The sequence below is a fragment of the Pyrus communis genome, chromosome 5 (genome assembly GCF_041283825.1).
Source record: "Pyrus communis isolate YQ-2024b chromosome 5, ASM4128382v1, whole genome shotgun sequence".
Classification (NCBI taxonomy): domain Eukaryota; kingdom Viridiplantae; phylum Streptophyta; class Magnoliopsida; order Rosales; family Rosaceae; genus Pyrus; species Pyrus communis.
Genome location: NC_142569.1, coordinates 34,891,145 through 34,907,920, shown reverse-complemented (window position 1 = coordinate 34,907,920; position 16,776 = coordinate 34,891,145). Strand labels below are relative to the sequence as shown.

At 36.7% G+C, this 16,776-nt stretch overlaps 3 protein-coding genes across 3 annotated transcripts; 2 read left to right on the top strand and 1 right to left on the bottom strand.

Moving 5' to 3' along the window:
* Positions 1 to 5,416: 5,416 nt before the first annotated feature.
* Positions 5,417 to 9,152, top strand: LOC137725106 (putative arabinosyltransferase ARAD2). Its single transcript, XM_088693477.1, has 10 exons — positions 5,417 to 5,600; positions 5,731 to 5,951; positions 6,130 to 6,210; positions 6,320 to 6,462; positions 6,539 to 6,542; positions 6,622 to 6,686; positions 7,290 to 7,386; positions 7,895 to 8,086; positions 8,681 to 8,824; positions 8,961 to 9,152. Exons 1-10 carry the CDS (start codon positions 5,417 to 5,419, stop codon positions 9,150 to 9,152), a joined length of 1,323 nt encoding a protein of 440 aa, XP_088549603.1.
* On the top strand, positions 8,806 to 11,715 carry LOC137726103 (psbP domain-containing protein 4, chloroplastic). Its single transcript, XM_068464974.2, has 5 exons — positions 8,806 to 10,016; positions 10,555 to 10,658; positions 10,843 to 10,954; positions 11,086 to 11,313; positions 11,423 to 11,715. Exons 1-5 carry the CDS (start codon positions 9,692 to 9,694, stop codon positions 11,485 to 11,487), a joined length of 834 nt encoding a protein of 277 aa, XP_068321075.2. The 5' UTR covers positions 8,806 to 9,691; the 3' UTR covers positions 11,488 to 11,715.
* Positions 9,410 to 13,875, bottom strand: LOC137726102 (Pentatricopeptide repeat (PPR-like) superfamily protein). Its single transcript, XM_068464973.2, has one exon. It carries the CDS (start codon positions 13,766 to 13,768, stop codon positions 12,011 to 12,013), a length of 1,758 nt encoding a protein of 585 aa, XP_068321074.2. The 5' UTR covers positions 13,769 to 13,875; the 3' UTR covers positions 9,410 to 12,010.
* Positions 13,876 to 16,776: the final 2,901 nt, after the last annotated feature.

Sequence of the window (16,776 nt, the reverse complement as noted above, 5' to 3'; positions counted from 1 at the left end):
TGATCTAACTAGTCAAATCACTACCAACGAGAAGTCACTTTCTGAAGAACTTTGATTAGTTAAATCATGCAGATGGTCTTCCAACATTGAATACTCTTTCTTTTCTTCAACTACAGCTAGTTCACTCAATTCGTTGTTGAAGTCCTCCTCACTTCTCAATGTGTGTAGGCACTATCTTCTTCATGGAATACATCTCGCTGAATCGGATTAGATTTGGATTCACTTGGAAATTTTTCTTAGTCTCTTTTACTCAATATCGCAGCAATTTGACCAACTTGCTTCTCCAAAATTGCGATTGCTCATTTTCTTGCTCTCCATGTTGGAGAATTTGATGTCCTTGAGTGAGAATTTGCAAAAGTTGAGTTGTTGGTTGCTGATATTGCATATTAGTTTGAACCATCAATGCAAAAGCTTCTTCCCATGAAGGTTTTTTGGGTTCCATGGGTGTGGCTTCATGCATAAACTTTGAGAATTGAGCACTAGAAGGCCAATGTTCCATTGAAAATTGCTGCCAAGCTATCTCTTCCCTACAACGGGAAACAATGAAACGAAATTAAAAAGTAACAATGAAAAAGGAAAATAATAAACAGAAATTAAAAATTTTCGTAAAAGAAATGTAAGGGAAAGAACTTAAAAGAAGGCAGTGCCAATAAGCCTAATAACTAATGGACAAAGAATTCCAGCACAAAGAGAATCATACAGTGGGTACCGCAACCTTTTTGGTTTTTGTTTTCTTTTTCTTTTAAAAAAATAAAATAAATTTTAAAAAAAAAAACTATGAAAACTAAACTAGAAAAATTAAGTAAAGCGCAATTAGCAAGCTGAATTGGAATTAAGGGGCAATTCCCGGCAACGACGCCAAAAACTTGATGTATATTTAAACTAACCTAAATAATAGATTAATTTAAACCAAATTAAACTCGCAAGCGCACAAATCAATTGTAGCAATATATGCAAATACAAGGTCGACCCCACATGGATTGCTTTTAATACCAATTTAACCAATTAAGCATGCTAGACTTAATTAAACAAACAAAGGATAGATTGAATCGAATAATTGAGTAATTGATTAACACTAAAATTAATAAGAAAAAGAAAAGACAACTAATTAAAATAAGCAAATGACAAGAAAACCTAAGGTTATGAATTCACCAATAACAATCCTATTTACTTTTCTTAGCCAACTACTATCCAATTACCATGTCAATGTTAAATGTTGTTCTTTCTAAGGTATGAATTAATCCGTGGTCAGACATCAACTCTTATATCTCTACATGATAATTATATCCTATTGGTTAGACATACAATTGAACACATAAAAACCCATTAAGCATAAAAGAATCATGTCAACCAAGTAGGACTAGCTTGATATTGGTCATCCTCACTAGTTTGTCTACTCTTCTTAATCTTAATTCCAATAAACCTAATTGATTGGTCATCCTCATAGATTTATCTAACTATCTAGATGCAAAATTCCTGAAGGTGATCAATCATTAGAAATTCGAACCTAGAATAAAATACACACAAAGGTTAAGAATATAACATGGCATATAATCGGATAATAATTGACAAAGTACTTCACAAATATTCATGTCATGGCTTCATCATAAACCTTACTTGGGAAACATGTCATCTGTATTGTACACCAGTTTTGGGGTCGATTTATCTTCTGGAAAATTATGTAAAAATATGGAAAACGTAGCTATATATCTTATCTTTCCATGCATTTATCGCACGTCACTGGAAAAAATCGAGAAAGCCTTCAAATCTTCATTCTTTCACAGTTGTGCAATTTTGATGGGAAAACAACTTCTGCGGGATTGATTTGTAAAACTAGAATGAGCTATCTTCCACTGCAAAGTGCTTTTGGCATTCTTCTGAAGATTCGTTTTGTACTCATGGACAGCCTTCCCCGATAACTCCATGGACCGGAGTTGGTGTAGTGACTCCAATTTCTCAAAACTACGCCAACTCCAGTCCATGGAAAAATCAAGAAAGGCTATCGGGGGGACCAAAACGAATCTCCAGAAGAATGCTAAAAGCTATTTGCGGTGGAAGATAGCATACTTGCACACTCCGAAGGATCTCACACCTAGGATTTGATATTCAAAACCTTCAATAGGGGTGGATGGATAGAAAGCGAAGAGAAACAAGATCAAGATCGAGTTCAAAAAGTTCAAAAAAATTGTGGAGGTGGAGTTTAAGGACGACAATAGGAGCAACAAATGACGATGAGGACGAGTAGGAATTCAGTTTTCCCTTTTTGTGATTCAATTATGCATTCAATTCATGTTTTACTAATGCGAACAAACATTGGCATCATGTTTTCCTCATGTATTCAATTCATGCTTTCCTTATGTAAACTTAAATTCGAACTGACCATTTAACTATGGGCATTGGCTTTGAGGTGTGAGTCGCTAGACTTGCATTATGCTAATTACCTCGTCCCCCGTCAGTTTATTATTTATTTTTTTGGTTGGTGCAATTTCTGTTTGTTTATGGATTCAAGTGGCTTATCAGCATGCCCTTACCGTTGGCATTTTGTCTCATTGGACATGATTACCTTCTATGGATGATTACTAATTACTTTAAATCTTCTACTCTGTTATTAAGGAGAGATATTCCTAGCGATTTCCCGCTAAATTTGTATAAAGAGCTGTCAATTTTTCCCTTGAATTTTAATTTCAATCGATTACTCTTTAAATTGTAAATTTAGCCAATTGACCCCCTGAAGTTAGATTTGAGCAATTTTCATCCAATTTCCATCCAACTCAGTTAAATGTGCGACACATGCCAATTGTCTAAGGTAAAAAAAAATAATTTTATCCCTAATGTGGACATTCTACATTTTTCCCATCTTTTTCTCTTATGCTAATTCGCTCCGTACACTTTTTGCTTGAATTAACCATGAAAGTCTAATTAGCAATTGCAAAATATTTGGCTTTGTGCCCAATTTACCAAAACGAAATCAACAATTTTTACAAGAATTAGTTTTGCACTTCGAGTGCTTTAATAAAGTTAACAAATTACACAAAAAAATATGCACCAGTCTTGCACCTTGTGCCAAAATCAAAGAAACCTATTAAATTTATAGTTCTGCAGTATAATCCTATTTAAAGAACAACTTAATCTCAACAGCAAAGCTCTTCATTAATAGCAACAAAGCCATCCAACACATCATAGTTAAACTCTCCATGGTCTTGTGTCATGCCCTAGACCCTGGGTCAGTGGAAAACTTAACCCCTTACCAAATACACGAGTAAAAAATAAAAGGAACATGACTTATGAGTCATGAGATGCAAAGCCAAGTGGCAACTCATGATAGGTGAGTGCCACATCATCACATGAAGTGTCATATGAGTATGTAGATACTTGACAAGTAAGATATATAGATGGCTTGCTAAGGCTAATGTGTTGTCAACAAAATTAATGCTTTGATACCATTATGTCACGCTTCAGATTCAGGGTCGGTGGAAAAATTAATTTCGTGCTCGTTGCGTGAGGAAAAAGTAAAATAAAACAAAAGGATGAACTTCTCTTATAATAAGAACTCAAAAAACCAGTACAAGATGTACAAAAATAAATGAAACCCTTAAATCTTTCTTGTCTAACACAACCTGAGCTCATCTAACACATGTCCTGTGTCGACCCTACAATGTCTAAAATGGATAGGGTGAGTGAAACCACCGCTAGTAGGGACATAGGTCTTATCTATAATAATTGTCAAGGCTAAACCAAGTGTAATGCAACACGTAAATAATTATAACATGTGATCATTTTTTCTTTCTTTAAAAATGGAGACAACTAGTGACAAGTCACAGTAGTAACCATTTAACTAATAAACCATGTATGCAGCTTAACTTTAATTACCCATCCATTAATCTATATAATAAAACACGCGGACCTGCACGTCTCATACCATTCATTTTACTACTGCAGTGGTGGTTCGAATGCTCTATTCTACAAACTAACACTCGTAACTCAATCATCCCGAATGCTCAATGATTGTTAGGGATGACGCTGGAAGTTTTGTGGCTGCTGCGAGCAAGAACTTCCCTGATATCTACTCCGCTTTACACGCTGAGGCATAATTAGTGGCTAGAGAATGTTTGTTTTGGGCAGTGGTAAGGGGTTTTACAAATTTACAAATTGAAGGTGATCCTCTTCACATTGTTGGGGAGCTCTCGGACTCCTCCTCGAATTGGTAAACTCTCGGTCAAGTTGTGGAGGATACCAAAGCTTTCTTCCCTGCAGTCATTGAAGATTTATTTGCCCACAGACGCCGCCAGGCCAACATAGTTGCAGCTTGCTCGTTATGCTCTTTCAATTAGAAGTCCTTGTGAGTGGTTGGAGACCCTCCTACCTTCATTTTGGATCTCCTCATTGAGGATTGCTTGTAATCTCTCTCTGTAATCCTTGATGTACTACCTGGGTTAAACCTTGTTGGGTTTCAACCATAATTAATACATAATCGCATCTTTTCAAAATAAAAATAAAAAATTCACTTTTGCCCCTTACTGGTACCTACGAGAGTCGAACTCAACCACACAAAAACTAGTTTCCATTTCCATAACCCAACCTCTGAATATTTCAATAAAATTCATCCACTCCAATATGCAATGACACATGCATGTAATCAACCTTATAAAGATATCCACATTGTCGAAAATAACAATAACATGTCAAGGTTCCAATATAAATAATTATATCAGTTATAAACATACTAAGTAGAACACATATTTCACAAAGTTTAAAAAAACAAATACCCCAATAGTGACTAATATATGCCCACGAACAAAGTTTGTATTTTTTACTTTAGTGGTTAAAATTGAAGGAGAGAGAGGAAGAGAGTGAAAGAGAACATGGGAGTGAGGAGAGAGGGAGATAGCTTGTTTTTTAATTATTTTTTTTAATTAGAGATGATAAAATTACAAGTAGGTGAGGTTTAAAAAAAAAATTACAAAATTTTGTTTGTGAAATTACGTTACTGTCCTTAACTTTTTTGTTGTGATAAAAAACAAAGATGCATTTTCACTCTCTTTTGGTTGACAAAGAGAGTTTCATTAATTGAATTTTAGATAAGTTTCTCAAGAAACTCCCTATTTCAAATTCAAAGCTAAAACAAAAATTCACGTCACAATTCACTACCGTAGTTGTAATCTTAAATGAAGATCCACGTCACAACTCACTACCACTACCATAGTTGTAATTTATCTTCTAACTTAAATCCTGATACATTGCTTGACTTGGATGAAACATAAAATGTGAAACGTGAACGATGAATGTTGATTATAGGATTGGGACAGGGAGGGGACATCTAATGTTGGGACAGAAAACCTTAACTCATTCCTTTCTTCCTCAAAAGCAGAGCTGCAGAAGAACCCCACTGCCATCCAGCACTGACGATACTCTGAAAATGGGAAGCGTAAATAACAAAGCCCGACCATTCATCATGCAGCACCACCAGCATCCTATGTGCACCCGCACGCACCAGATCGGAGCCCTCCTTTTGGTCGCCACCTCCTTCTTCTTGACTAGCCTCTTAGACCGCTCCTTCATCCCATTACATATTAAATCGATGGACAAGAACGACAAAGGCTAGAAGTATGAAAGATTACCATGGAGTGGGTGCTCATGACAATCCTAAAGAGTCTATGGGAAAGGGTTGTAGCCATTTATGTTGCAATTTTTGTGAAATTGCTTTCTTAACTGCAGAACATGACAAGTTAGCTGAGTATGCACCTCATCGTTCAATTGAGATGCTTAAAAGCTTGGAAGAAATAAAGAAAAGCCTTGGTGAAAAAGATTGCACAAGTGGTGTTCAAAATTTGAAAGGCAAGGTTGATTCAACTGGTATAAAGAACATGTTGAGAAAATGGTTGAGCCTAATAATTGTGAAACAACAATTGTTTGTGGAGTTAAAAGACAAGCTACAGTCGGACGTCTATGCGGTTGACTGAAGGACCCGCTTGAACAAAAAAGTCTAAGTCGACATCCAAGAGTTAAAAAACTCCCACAAGACGACAAATAGCTATGGAGGTACTTAAATTGTATTATGTGCATGTACAAAGTGATTAATGTGTTATCTTGCAAATGTAATTTTATTTTTTTGGTCAAATTTTTTTGTAGGAATTTACTTGCACAGGTGAAAGTTCACAAACACTCCATAACGTAGGACATGAGGCTCATTTATTTGACAGCTTGCCTCAAGTAAAGACTTTTAACTCTTTTAATTTTAATAAAGTTATACCAAAATTTAATTTCTAGACATAAGAGTTGAGCTTGAGAATTCAAACTTACTCTTTAAACATAAATGTAGGTTAAAATACACAGGCTACTGCTAAATTCGAGGTTTCGGACGAGGAAGAAAGAGGAAGCAGACCTATTTTTTGTGCCTACGTATACTAAATGCGTTCGGATGATGGGGGGTCTTAATGATAAGGAGATTAACCAGACATATATGTGAAGGTAAATTCTTTTTCATTTCCTTGAGGAACTTTAAGCCTATGTGTTTAACCTCTTCTTATCGTTGCTTGAGCTCGGTGACGTTCTATGTATTTGATGGGGATACATTTAAGCTCTTGTTATGTTATGCTCATTTGGTCGAATTTTTCCTTGCAGGTGTTACGTCAAATGCCATATTTCAGGCGATCTGGTGGCCGTGACCACATATTTGTTTTTTCAAGGTACGGTTGTTTCATGATGATCATCAATGCTTTTCTTGTTTCGGCCTGATTAATGACTTGTTCCGACCTAAACTGTTTCATATGGTGGATAAGTAGTTGTTTTTCTGTTGTATATCTCTATCAGAAAAAAAATTTGGGACATAATGTTGATTGTTGAGCACGCATGTTGTAAGAAGGGTAAAACGAAATAACTAATTTGGATTTTTAGCTGTGTCTGTAAATTGAATTAACTGAGCAGTTTCTTGTCTTCACCTATTTGCGTGTGATTTTGAATGTAAAGCGCTTATATCCGGCAGATCCTTCTATCTGACATAGGTAGAAGGAAGAAATCGGATTTTAAACATTATATTTTTGTTGTCATTTTTTATGGAAACGATGATTTCAGGCTTTCAGTTGCATCAAGATGCCATGGAAAGTGTGATAATTTATTATATTTTCTTATATTTAATGCTGGGAAAATTGTGTAAACTCCATCATATCAATGTGATGGGCTTGTCAAAAGTTACTATGTATGAAAATTTTGTTTGGCTGAAAAAAATTATATCAAACTTTGTCAAGTTGTTCTGTCAATGATGCTTACTTCTTGCTTTTTCTCAACTGCAGTGGTGCTGGAGCTCACTTATTTAGATCCTGGGCAACATATATAAATCGTTCCATTATTCTCACCCCTGAGGTATTTCCCTATTCCAGCTTAGCTTTTATGCTTAAGCTATTCTACAAATTTTGTAGTGTTAATGATTGGCTAAAATTATCATTAAGGACACAAGTATTTGGTATCAATCAATTTGGCCTAAAACAGTGGTGATATTATCATTCTCCATGTTAGGAATCTGTACAGGTCAGAGGCACAGAGTGGTTCTGGTTCTGTATGTGATAAATCTTGCAAGAAAAATCCTCCCTTTCTATTAGCAGAAAAAGGTTTAGTGCTAGATGTGTATGGCATGTCAAAATCTATGTCGCTATTTCCAATTAAAGTCCAGAGGGATTTAATAAGTTGAGAGATTTAATAGGTGGTGTTATTTCATATATATATATATATATATATATATATATATATTTATACACACACACACACACATACTATTTTATTTATGTTAGAAGAGTGCACCTGCAATAAGTTATCATTAAGAAAAGAAAGTTCGGCTTGTCTCGTTGTCACTCTTTCTTTCGTTTCCACACTTCAAGCTGTTTGGTAATGGCATTGCTACACTGGTCCTAATACGTGGAAAGATATCATAATTCCTGGGAATGTTGAGGACGGTATGACTACAAATGGGGCCACCTTGGTCCACCCTTTGCCTATACCAAAGCGGAAGTATCTAGCAAACTATTTAGGCCGTGCACAAGGAAAGGTTGGCAGTCTTAAGTTGATAGAGCTTTCAAGGAAATTTCCAGATAAGGTGTGTTTTCTTGTATGACATGAATTGTGGAATTTTATGCATGTCATGTTCGTCCAACTTTGATGTGGTGTTGATTTCACATATGAAGTTTGATTATTTCTAGAATTCTATTTACCCTCCGGATTCTGTTAAATGGGAATCCACTTGTAAAGTTTGTGGAACTTGTGAACCCTAAATACAAATAGTTTCTATATAATCTTTGAAATGTTTTTATGGTGGATAGAAAATTGCACAGGCACAAAAAAGGTACCAGCTTCATGTTACACCAACCTTCAGTTCTGTTAGTTCTTGGATTTTAATATTCGAACTGAACATTCGACTATGGACATTGGCTTTGAGCTGTAATTGAGTCTCAAAGACTTTAGTTATGTTGAAGACCTAGACCTTCTCCTTTAGTTTATGCATTTATTTTGTTTGTTTTGGTGGAATTCGTGTTTGTTTTTGGATTCAAATGACTGGTTAGCATGGCCATATCATTTGTCATCTTGTCTCATTTGCATGATATTCCTTAATTGATGTTAGTAATTACTTTAATTCTTCTGCTCATTTATTAAGGAGAGAGATTCAAAATATGCCTGTTGATATTATAAACAGTTGGAATGTCCAGAGTTGAAGTTCAGTGGTCCCGAAAAATTTGGAAGAATAGATTATTTTGAACACCTGCGCGACGCCAAGTTCTGCCTTGCTCCATGTGGGGAGTCATCCTGGACTCTTCGATTTTATGAGGCTTTCTTTGTGGTCTGTCTGTCTTTCTTGCTTGCTCTCTCTCTCTCTCTCTCTCTCTCTCTCTGTGCTTCCACTTCCCTTTATCTTTCTAGACCTAAACATATAAGATAATAGTCTTGTAGAAATAATGCTTTTCTTGCTGCAACAGGAGTGTGTACCTGTGATATTATCAGATCAAGTAGAACTGCCTTTCCAAAATGTTGTTGACTACACCCAGATATCAATTAAATGGCCATTCACTCGAATAGGTCCCGAGCTTTTGCAGTACCTAGAGTCAATACCAGGTCAAATGCAGCACTCAGTGCACTTGTTGCTCTGGTTAATGTTTGTTTCAGCATAATTACTTAATTTGTCTGGGGAATTTTTTTTTTAATCAAACAATTGTCTATACTAAATTTATTTAAACTATGAGTTGAGGATTCAAACTTTATGTTTGCAATTTGCCAATGAGTTGATTCTGCTTCGTAGGTATTTGTTTTTTGTATGCTCACATCCACAGCTTCTTGGTTAAGAATGTTTATTTTTGCACTGGAGAATCTATTTTTGAATTCCGCTTCTTTAAAAATATAACGGACTCGTAAATAGGACGCTCAGAACTGAAAGGTAAGCCAGCGCCAAAGAGATTTGATTCATTGATCACAAGTGATAAAATGCCACGTGTCAGTCCGAAAACGATTAGGGAAAAATCCAGGATTTGTGCACCACAAAATACTCAAAATCCCAGAAGGACCGAGAACCTCAGCTTGTACAGCACTCGCTTGCCAAATGCACAAAGTTTGTTAATCAAAACACTTTGTATTGGTCTTTCCAGAAAACTTTAAGGGGAGTCTGAAATTCTGAAATTCTCACTCGTCTTGTGCTTCAAAAGTGGTGGAGGAAATGAGAACAGCCTCACTTACCGGTTGGAGCTTCTCCTGGACTCATCAGCGGCAAGCAATTCCTTCCCACAATTTGGTTGTTCAGTCTTCATTGGAGGATGGAAATTCCAGGACAAAAGTTGGCTCAAGTTCGACAGAGAGTGGCTTCGTTGATGGAGAAGCTGAGAATTTCTCCGGAATTTTGAAGAGACGATCCGTGTTGCTTTCTGCAGGAGCTTCTTTGTTTTCTTCTCAAGTGTTGGGTTTTCCGGGAGAGGGATTGGCAGTGGTGAAACAAGGTCTTCTAGCCGGCCGGATTCCCGGTCTGTCCGAACCGGATGAACAAGGTTGGTATCCTTCATCTTGCACTGCTCGTAGCAAGTTAGCAACAAACAATAGTTAAGAGAAATAAGGAAAAACTACATACAATGTAGAAAACCGATTTCCGCACGCCCCTGTTTATTTCTGGCCTTCGGATTGAATGAACTAAAAAGAATCAAGGACAAAAATAAATAGGGTGTGCAGAAGGGGAAAAGGAGTACGGAAATCATTTACCTATTGGAAATATTCTCTTTCAAAATCTACACATTTTAGTTGTACTATGAGATATTGTGTTATCCTCTGCTGCTTTTGATTAAAAAAAAAAAAAAAAAATGATCTCGTGTTATCCAGACGGTATTTGGACCATATTTCATGTTTCACAAATACTACGAATATTTGCATAAAATGGAGCATAATCCATTATCCATATGCATAGACTGTCCCTTTTGAAAATTAAAAGTTCACAAGGCCGAAGGAATTGGTATTTCAAGACAAAAATTGCTTTTCTCTGCCTTTGATTATATGTAAATGGTCTCATTCTCTGGTACGTACTTGCTTAGACAGGTTGGAGGACATACCGAAGACCAGATGAGAAGTCCGGAGGGCATGGCGTTGGTTGGAGCCCTATCATCCCTTATCGCTTTTCAGTTCCTCAAGATTGGGAAGAGGTAATAATCAAATCTGTTAAAGCCAAGAGCTTGTGTTGTACATGATATTGGTGTTGCTAAAGAACGTGAAAGATTTAAACTTGAGTTATCCTTTCTTGCATCTTCTCCTCCAATAAATCATGTTTTACCTTCTGTCTGAGAACTGCCTCAATTTTGCATATTTGTCTTCTTTTCCATGCAACAGGTTCCAGTATCAATAGCGGATCTAGGCGGTACAGAGATCGATTTGAGATTTGGTAGCCCAAAGGAGGGACGCATTTCTGTCATTGTCGCTCCCGTTCTGAGATTTGCAGATAGTGAGTCTTGATATAAATCAAGATTTTTCCTCTTATTTCTGCAACACGACCAAAAAACTCAGATGCCAATGCAGTTATATTAGCTGGGTCAATCTTTAACATGAAATTTAAACTCTTGTTGTGATTCACAGATTTAGATGGAGATGCCACAATTGAGAAAATTGGACGTCCAGAGACGGTAATCAATGCGTTTGGACCCGAAGTTATTGGCGAAAATGTTGAAGGAAAGGTTATGAGCATAAATGTTGTACAAGACTCTGGAAGAACATATTACCAGTATGAGTTGGAGCCACCTCATGCTCTGATAACAGCAACTGCAGCTGGGAACCGCCTGTACTTGTTTAGCGTAACCGGAAGTGGTACGGATACTTTTTCTACTTTGACATGCTTCTTATTATGAAAAAAAAATATGATTCAATAGCCATACCTGAAGACATAATAAATGCATACTTGCTTTGGATTTTGTAGGTCTTCAATGGAAGAGGCATTACAAGGACTTGAAGAAAATAGCTGACTCCTTCCGTGTCGTCTAAGTCATCTTTTGTAATCTGAGGTAGCATAAAGATACAATCCTTCATTTTGATTTTCATAAGGGGAAAAAGAAGGAAAGTCTGTGCAGTATAGATGAGTTCTTTGTTACGACAATTGGCAAAATTGTGTTCAACGTGCAGAATACGTTGTTGCTAAAATCTCTTTGAAGATCCATTGCTCTGATTTCATGTTCAGAAGTAGATACAAGCTGCCACTCCAGTTTTATTCAATGCCTCAACCAACCATTTCCGTTATCCATTGCTGTGATTTCATGTTCAGACGTAAATAATCCTCTGATTTTACGGATAAGCCCGAGATTCTGCTCCCAATCAATTCTTTGCTCATTATAAGGTTGTTTGAAAAAAGGTGTTTGAATTCGTTGAAAGAAATCTTCTGCAGGATCGCCAGAACTAAGCTGCCTTTCAAACACTATGTTGACATGCAGTAACTAAGGCGGGAGCTACCACGTCTTAAGCTGCTGCTCTTCCACGGAGCAATGGTTTACCTAGAAGTACTATATACACGTTATGAGCCACTGGGCACAAATGAACTGCGAGCCGGTGTCTTTTCAAAGCCTTCGCTTATCATGTCAATCCTCGTCCGTTCAGCTTTCTCCCATCTATCACAGGCAGCATATATATTTGACAGAAGCACATAATGTGAATTATCACCTGACCCAACGTTTGAATCGAGGGTGCTAATATCCTTCACTACCTGTTCCGTCATCTCCATATCCATATAAACCCGGCATGCTCCAAGCATAGCCCCCCAGACCATGTCGTTTGGTTTGATTGGCATTCTCTTGATTAAAGCATAAGCCTCTGTTAATCTTCCTGCCCGTCCCAAAAGGTCAACCACGCATCCAAAATGCTTAATCTCTGCTACCAAACCATATTCCTCCATCTTGGAGAAAATTTGTATGCCTTCATCCACAAAACCCCCATGTGCACAAGCCGACAGAACAGAAATAAAGGTTATATCATCAGGCCTTTCATTTGAATCTTCCATTCTTCCAAATAATTCAAGAGCCTCTTTGCACTGTCCATGAATGGCCAGTCCCGAAATCATAGCATTCCAACACACTGTGTTCCTTTCAGTCATCCCCTCAAAGATCAACCTAGCATTCATCAAATCGCCACATTTTGCATACATGTCTACAAGTGCATTCAGAACAATCTGACTAAGCTTTATCCTTCTATGGCCTAACATGTTATGTATATCCTTGCCAATGTCCAACAGCCCAGACTGAGCACAGGCAGATAAAACGCTCACAAAAGTAAATTCATCTGGCTCAAAGCCTTCGGCTTGCATTTTGTGAAATGAGTTCAAAGCTTCTTCGCAAAATCCATTTTGTGCATAGCCAGATATCATCGAATTCCAGTTCACCAAGTTCCGGACTGGGATTTTGTCAAAGATGAACTTGGCTTCCTTAACATCACCTTTCTTGCAATACCCAGAAATCATCGATGACCACACAAAGAAATTACGCTGCGGCATTGCCTCAAAAACTTCCCTTGCTGCCTCCATCTGCCCATTGCTAGAATACCCATCAGCCATTACAGTCCACACAACCACATTCTTCAACTCCTGCGGAACCTGATCAAAGAATCGCCTAGCACTAACAGTGTCTCCACTCCTCGCAAACCCGTCGATCATCTCAACCCAAGTCACAGATGTCCGCATAGACATCTTCTCAAACAAAAACAATGCAGATGTTTTATCCCCACTTCTCAAGTACCCACCTATCATCGCATTCCATGTGACCACATTTCTCTCAGGCATATAATCAAACACTTTCCGGGACTCAAAAACTTGCCCGCATTTCGCGTACATGTCAACCAATGACGTGCCAACCAAGACATCAGAATTCATACCAGACTTGATAGACTCGGCGTGCAATGCCTTCCCACGATTTAAGCACGAAAGAGAAGCACAGGCCTTGAGAATCAAAGGAAGAACGCCTAAAATGTAGATTCCTTGACGCCGAATTCGGGTGTACAGGAGAAGCGCTTGTGCGGGTGATCCTTGAGAGAGGTGATTCCTTATAATGTAAGACCAATCTGCAGGATTTGGTTTTTCCGTTGTTGTGCAGAAATCATGGATTTGTTTGAGGTACTTTGGATTTGAGGGGATTTGGTTTTGGTTGTTTTGAGGAGGGCAGTGGGGATTTCCATGTGGGATTTGTGACATAGTTTGTGATTCGAAGTGTTTTTTTGTAGTTTCCACTTTCCCACTGGAATTTAAACGATACGCAATTTGGAGGGAGATTGGATTTCTCGTCATCCGCCGAAGAGGGATTTTTTAGGTAATCTCTCACTTGTTATTTAAACTTTACAAATAATTTAATTGTTCACTACGAATTTTCTATATTAAAAGAAAACCCCTTAAAACTTAAAAATCTCACTCAATCATAACTTAATGCAAATATGAATTGCATTTCCAATCACCCTTATCAATTTTTTTTCTTCTTAAAACTAAAAAACTTGCAACCACTTAGTACTATGATCTAGTAGTATTGTTCTTTACTTGTAAGTGAGAAGTATTAGGTTCAATTCTCGTCAAAAACGAAATTGAACCACATTATTATGGCAAACTTGTTATAAGGCTTAGTCAACTTCTTCAGTAGATACTACCATTTGTTATAATAAAAAATTTATAAAAAATAAAAAACCAAAAAACTTGCTGGAGCTTCAGGAAAGAGGCAGGACTTTGTGGGCTGGAATATGTTATTGAGCCCTTGGGCCACAAGGCCTGTGGTGGATTAATGTTGGACCGAACATTATTCTCTTTAGCGAGAGGGAGAGATGAACATACACTGGACTAATAGTATGACGTGGTATAAATTGTTGTTTCAGTGGTGATCATCAAGTTTAACCAAATTCACTTACGTAATCTGTTCGTCTTCTAAATTTTCAAAATAGTGGACTGTCGTGGTCAAAACTCTAGCTGATTATTTTTTACAGAAAAAGTTACGTAATCTGTTGTTAGAAATGCGAAGGGAAAAATATACTTAAATGTCAACTGTTGTTATCCGTGAAATTCTGTCGTATATCTTATATATATCTATGTTCATACAAATTAAAGAACAAGGTTTGTGAATTGTGTTTGCACTATATCTCTCTCAATCTTTATTCCCTTCCCTTTTGTTTTTCCTAGTCAAAATTTCTCGAAATTGTTTGTTGTCAATTTACATAACGTTCGTGTTTATAATCAGAACCGTTCATATTATAAATCACCCTATAAAGATCACATTTGCAAAAAAAAAAAAATCAATTAAAACTAAGGTCGTTCAGTCATCAAACTGTTTTAAAACAAATGAACGGTATTGGTAAAAGCATTACGAACCGTCTATTTGCTACAATATATTGACTAGACAACCTTAGTTTTAATTTATTTTTTGTAGAGATGATCTTTACAATGTGATTCATAATATGAACAGTTCTGATTATAAACATAAAATTCTATGATTAAAACACTAAAAATTCTGAATAGGAGTTCATACTCATCTTTGAGTAGCCAAGTATTGTTGCTTTTGTTATACTTCTACTTGGTAATAGTCAAATAAATATAGGAACCTCTAAAATCTTGAACAATGAAAAATACTTATTTTGGTGATATAAATGCCCAACACAACTTTCGTTGATATATAATGTAAGGTCATCTCTAACTAATCCGGCCAGAGAGCTATAGAGTTGAAAATAGTCCGAAATGACATAAAAACTTTCTCCAACAGAGGGCTAAGCCAAAGGGCTTGTGGGCCCCACCAAGCCAAAACTAGCCAATCAAGCCAGCGAGATGGCCATCTCCAACCAACCAACTAGCCCTCTTCTTCTTCTTTTTTTGCCCAGCCCACTTTTTTTTTTTTCCCCAACTTGGCTCACTTTTTTTTTTTTTTTTTAATTCTAATTTTTTTCTTACACCATTTCTCGTATACTTTTCATCATTTCATATTATGTTATCTCATTTTATTTCAATTCTTCACATTTCATACTATGACCCTTTGGCCTCCTCGGTTAGAGATGGTTTTTTTTTGTCACAGGGCTGTGTTTGGCCTATGGCCATTTGGCCCCTAGGCTGGAGATGATATGAAATATGGCATGACACTGTTCATTAAAATATTAGTTTCTTGGAGGACCGTAGGACTAAAGCGAACCCTTTGGTCCTCCTTCGATTGGAGATGGCCTAAGTATTTAGAGACCAAGAAAAAACCCGAAAGTTTTGACTTGATCTGAGAAGATTGGTGATAGACTATACGTACGTAACTTACATGGCTAAGGTTGTATTCTTTAACACAAAATTACCCACGTACTATAATACATTATCAAGAAAAATCAATAATTCGATTAATCTCAATACAAATAACCAGAGTTCGTCTTGGCAAAATATGAATAACCATGTCTACACGTGTGTGTATACACGAAGGGCAAAAAGTTTGTGATAATTTGGTCAGCCTTGCAAATAGCTTTCGTACGATTTAATTAAGTTAACATTCAGAGTACAAGTAATAGACAATTGAATAAACTATGAAACTAAGAATATAATTTTACAATCAGGAAAATAAATGAACAAGATTGTTGAGATGATTACAAATTGAGAACTACATGCATTTTGACTTAGTTCGCATACTAAATTACAAGTTATATTTATAGAGATATAAACCTAAAAGACCCTAATACGTAAAATATATACCACATACCCTAACAATATAAACCTAAAATACTAATATTTTCTAACAAATTGGTCCCGGTATGTATATATAGTTGCTTTGTTTGAATTCGCCTTCATTACAACAGGGCCAATGTTACACAAAAATTTGCACAATTTTTAATACATACATGTAGGTCTAACATATAAACAGTAGAACTCAGCTCTATAAGAAAATGCTTCACTAAAGTGTCAGCTTTACTTACTACATACATACATAGTGGGGATTTGGTGAATTATGATAAACATGTTATGCATGCTCTCGGCACGATATATAGCAACTAAACGATACCAATCAAAAGCATATATGTGATGAAGGAAACTGAAATAACCCTTGTAATACAAAAATAAAAACACACACGCACACACACACACACACACACACACACATGTTGAAAGGTTCCTCTACACACATATATGTTGAAAGGTTCCGAGTTCTGAGTATTTCTCAACCCGGTTATACATAAGGGGGGATGTACACGAGCATGAGGTTCACATTATCTTATCCTTTATTACCTGCCATTTGAACAGAAAGCAAACCTACGTAACCATGACAAACTAACTGCGCCATTTGGTGGTGCTAGTTG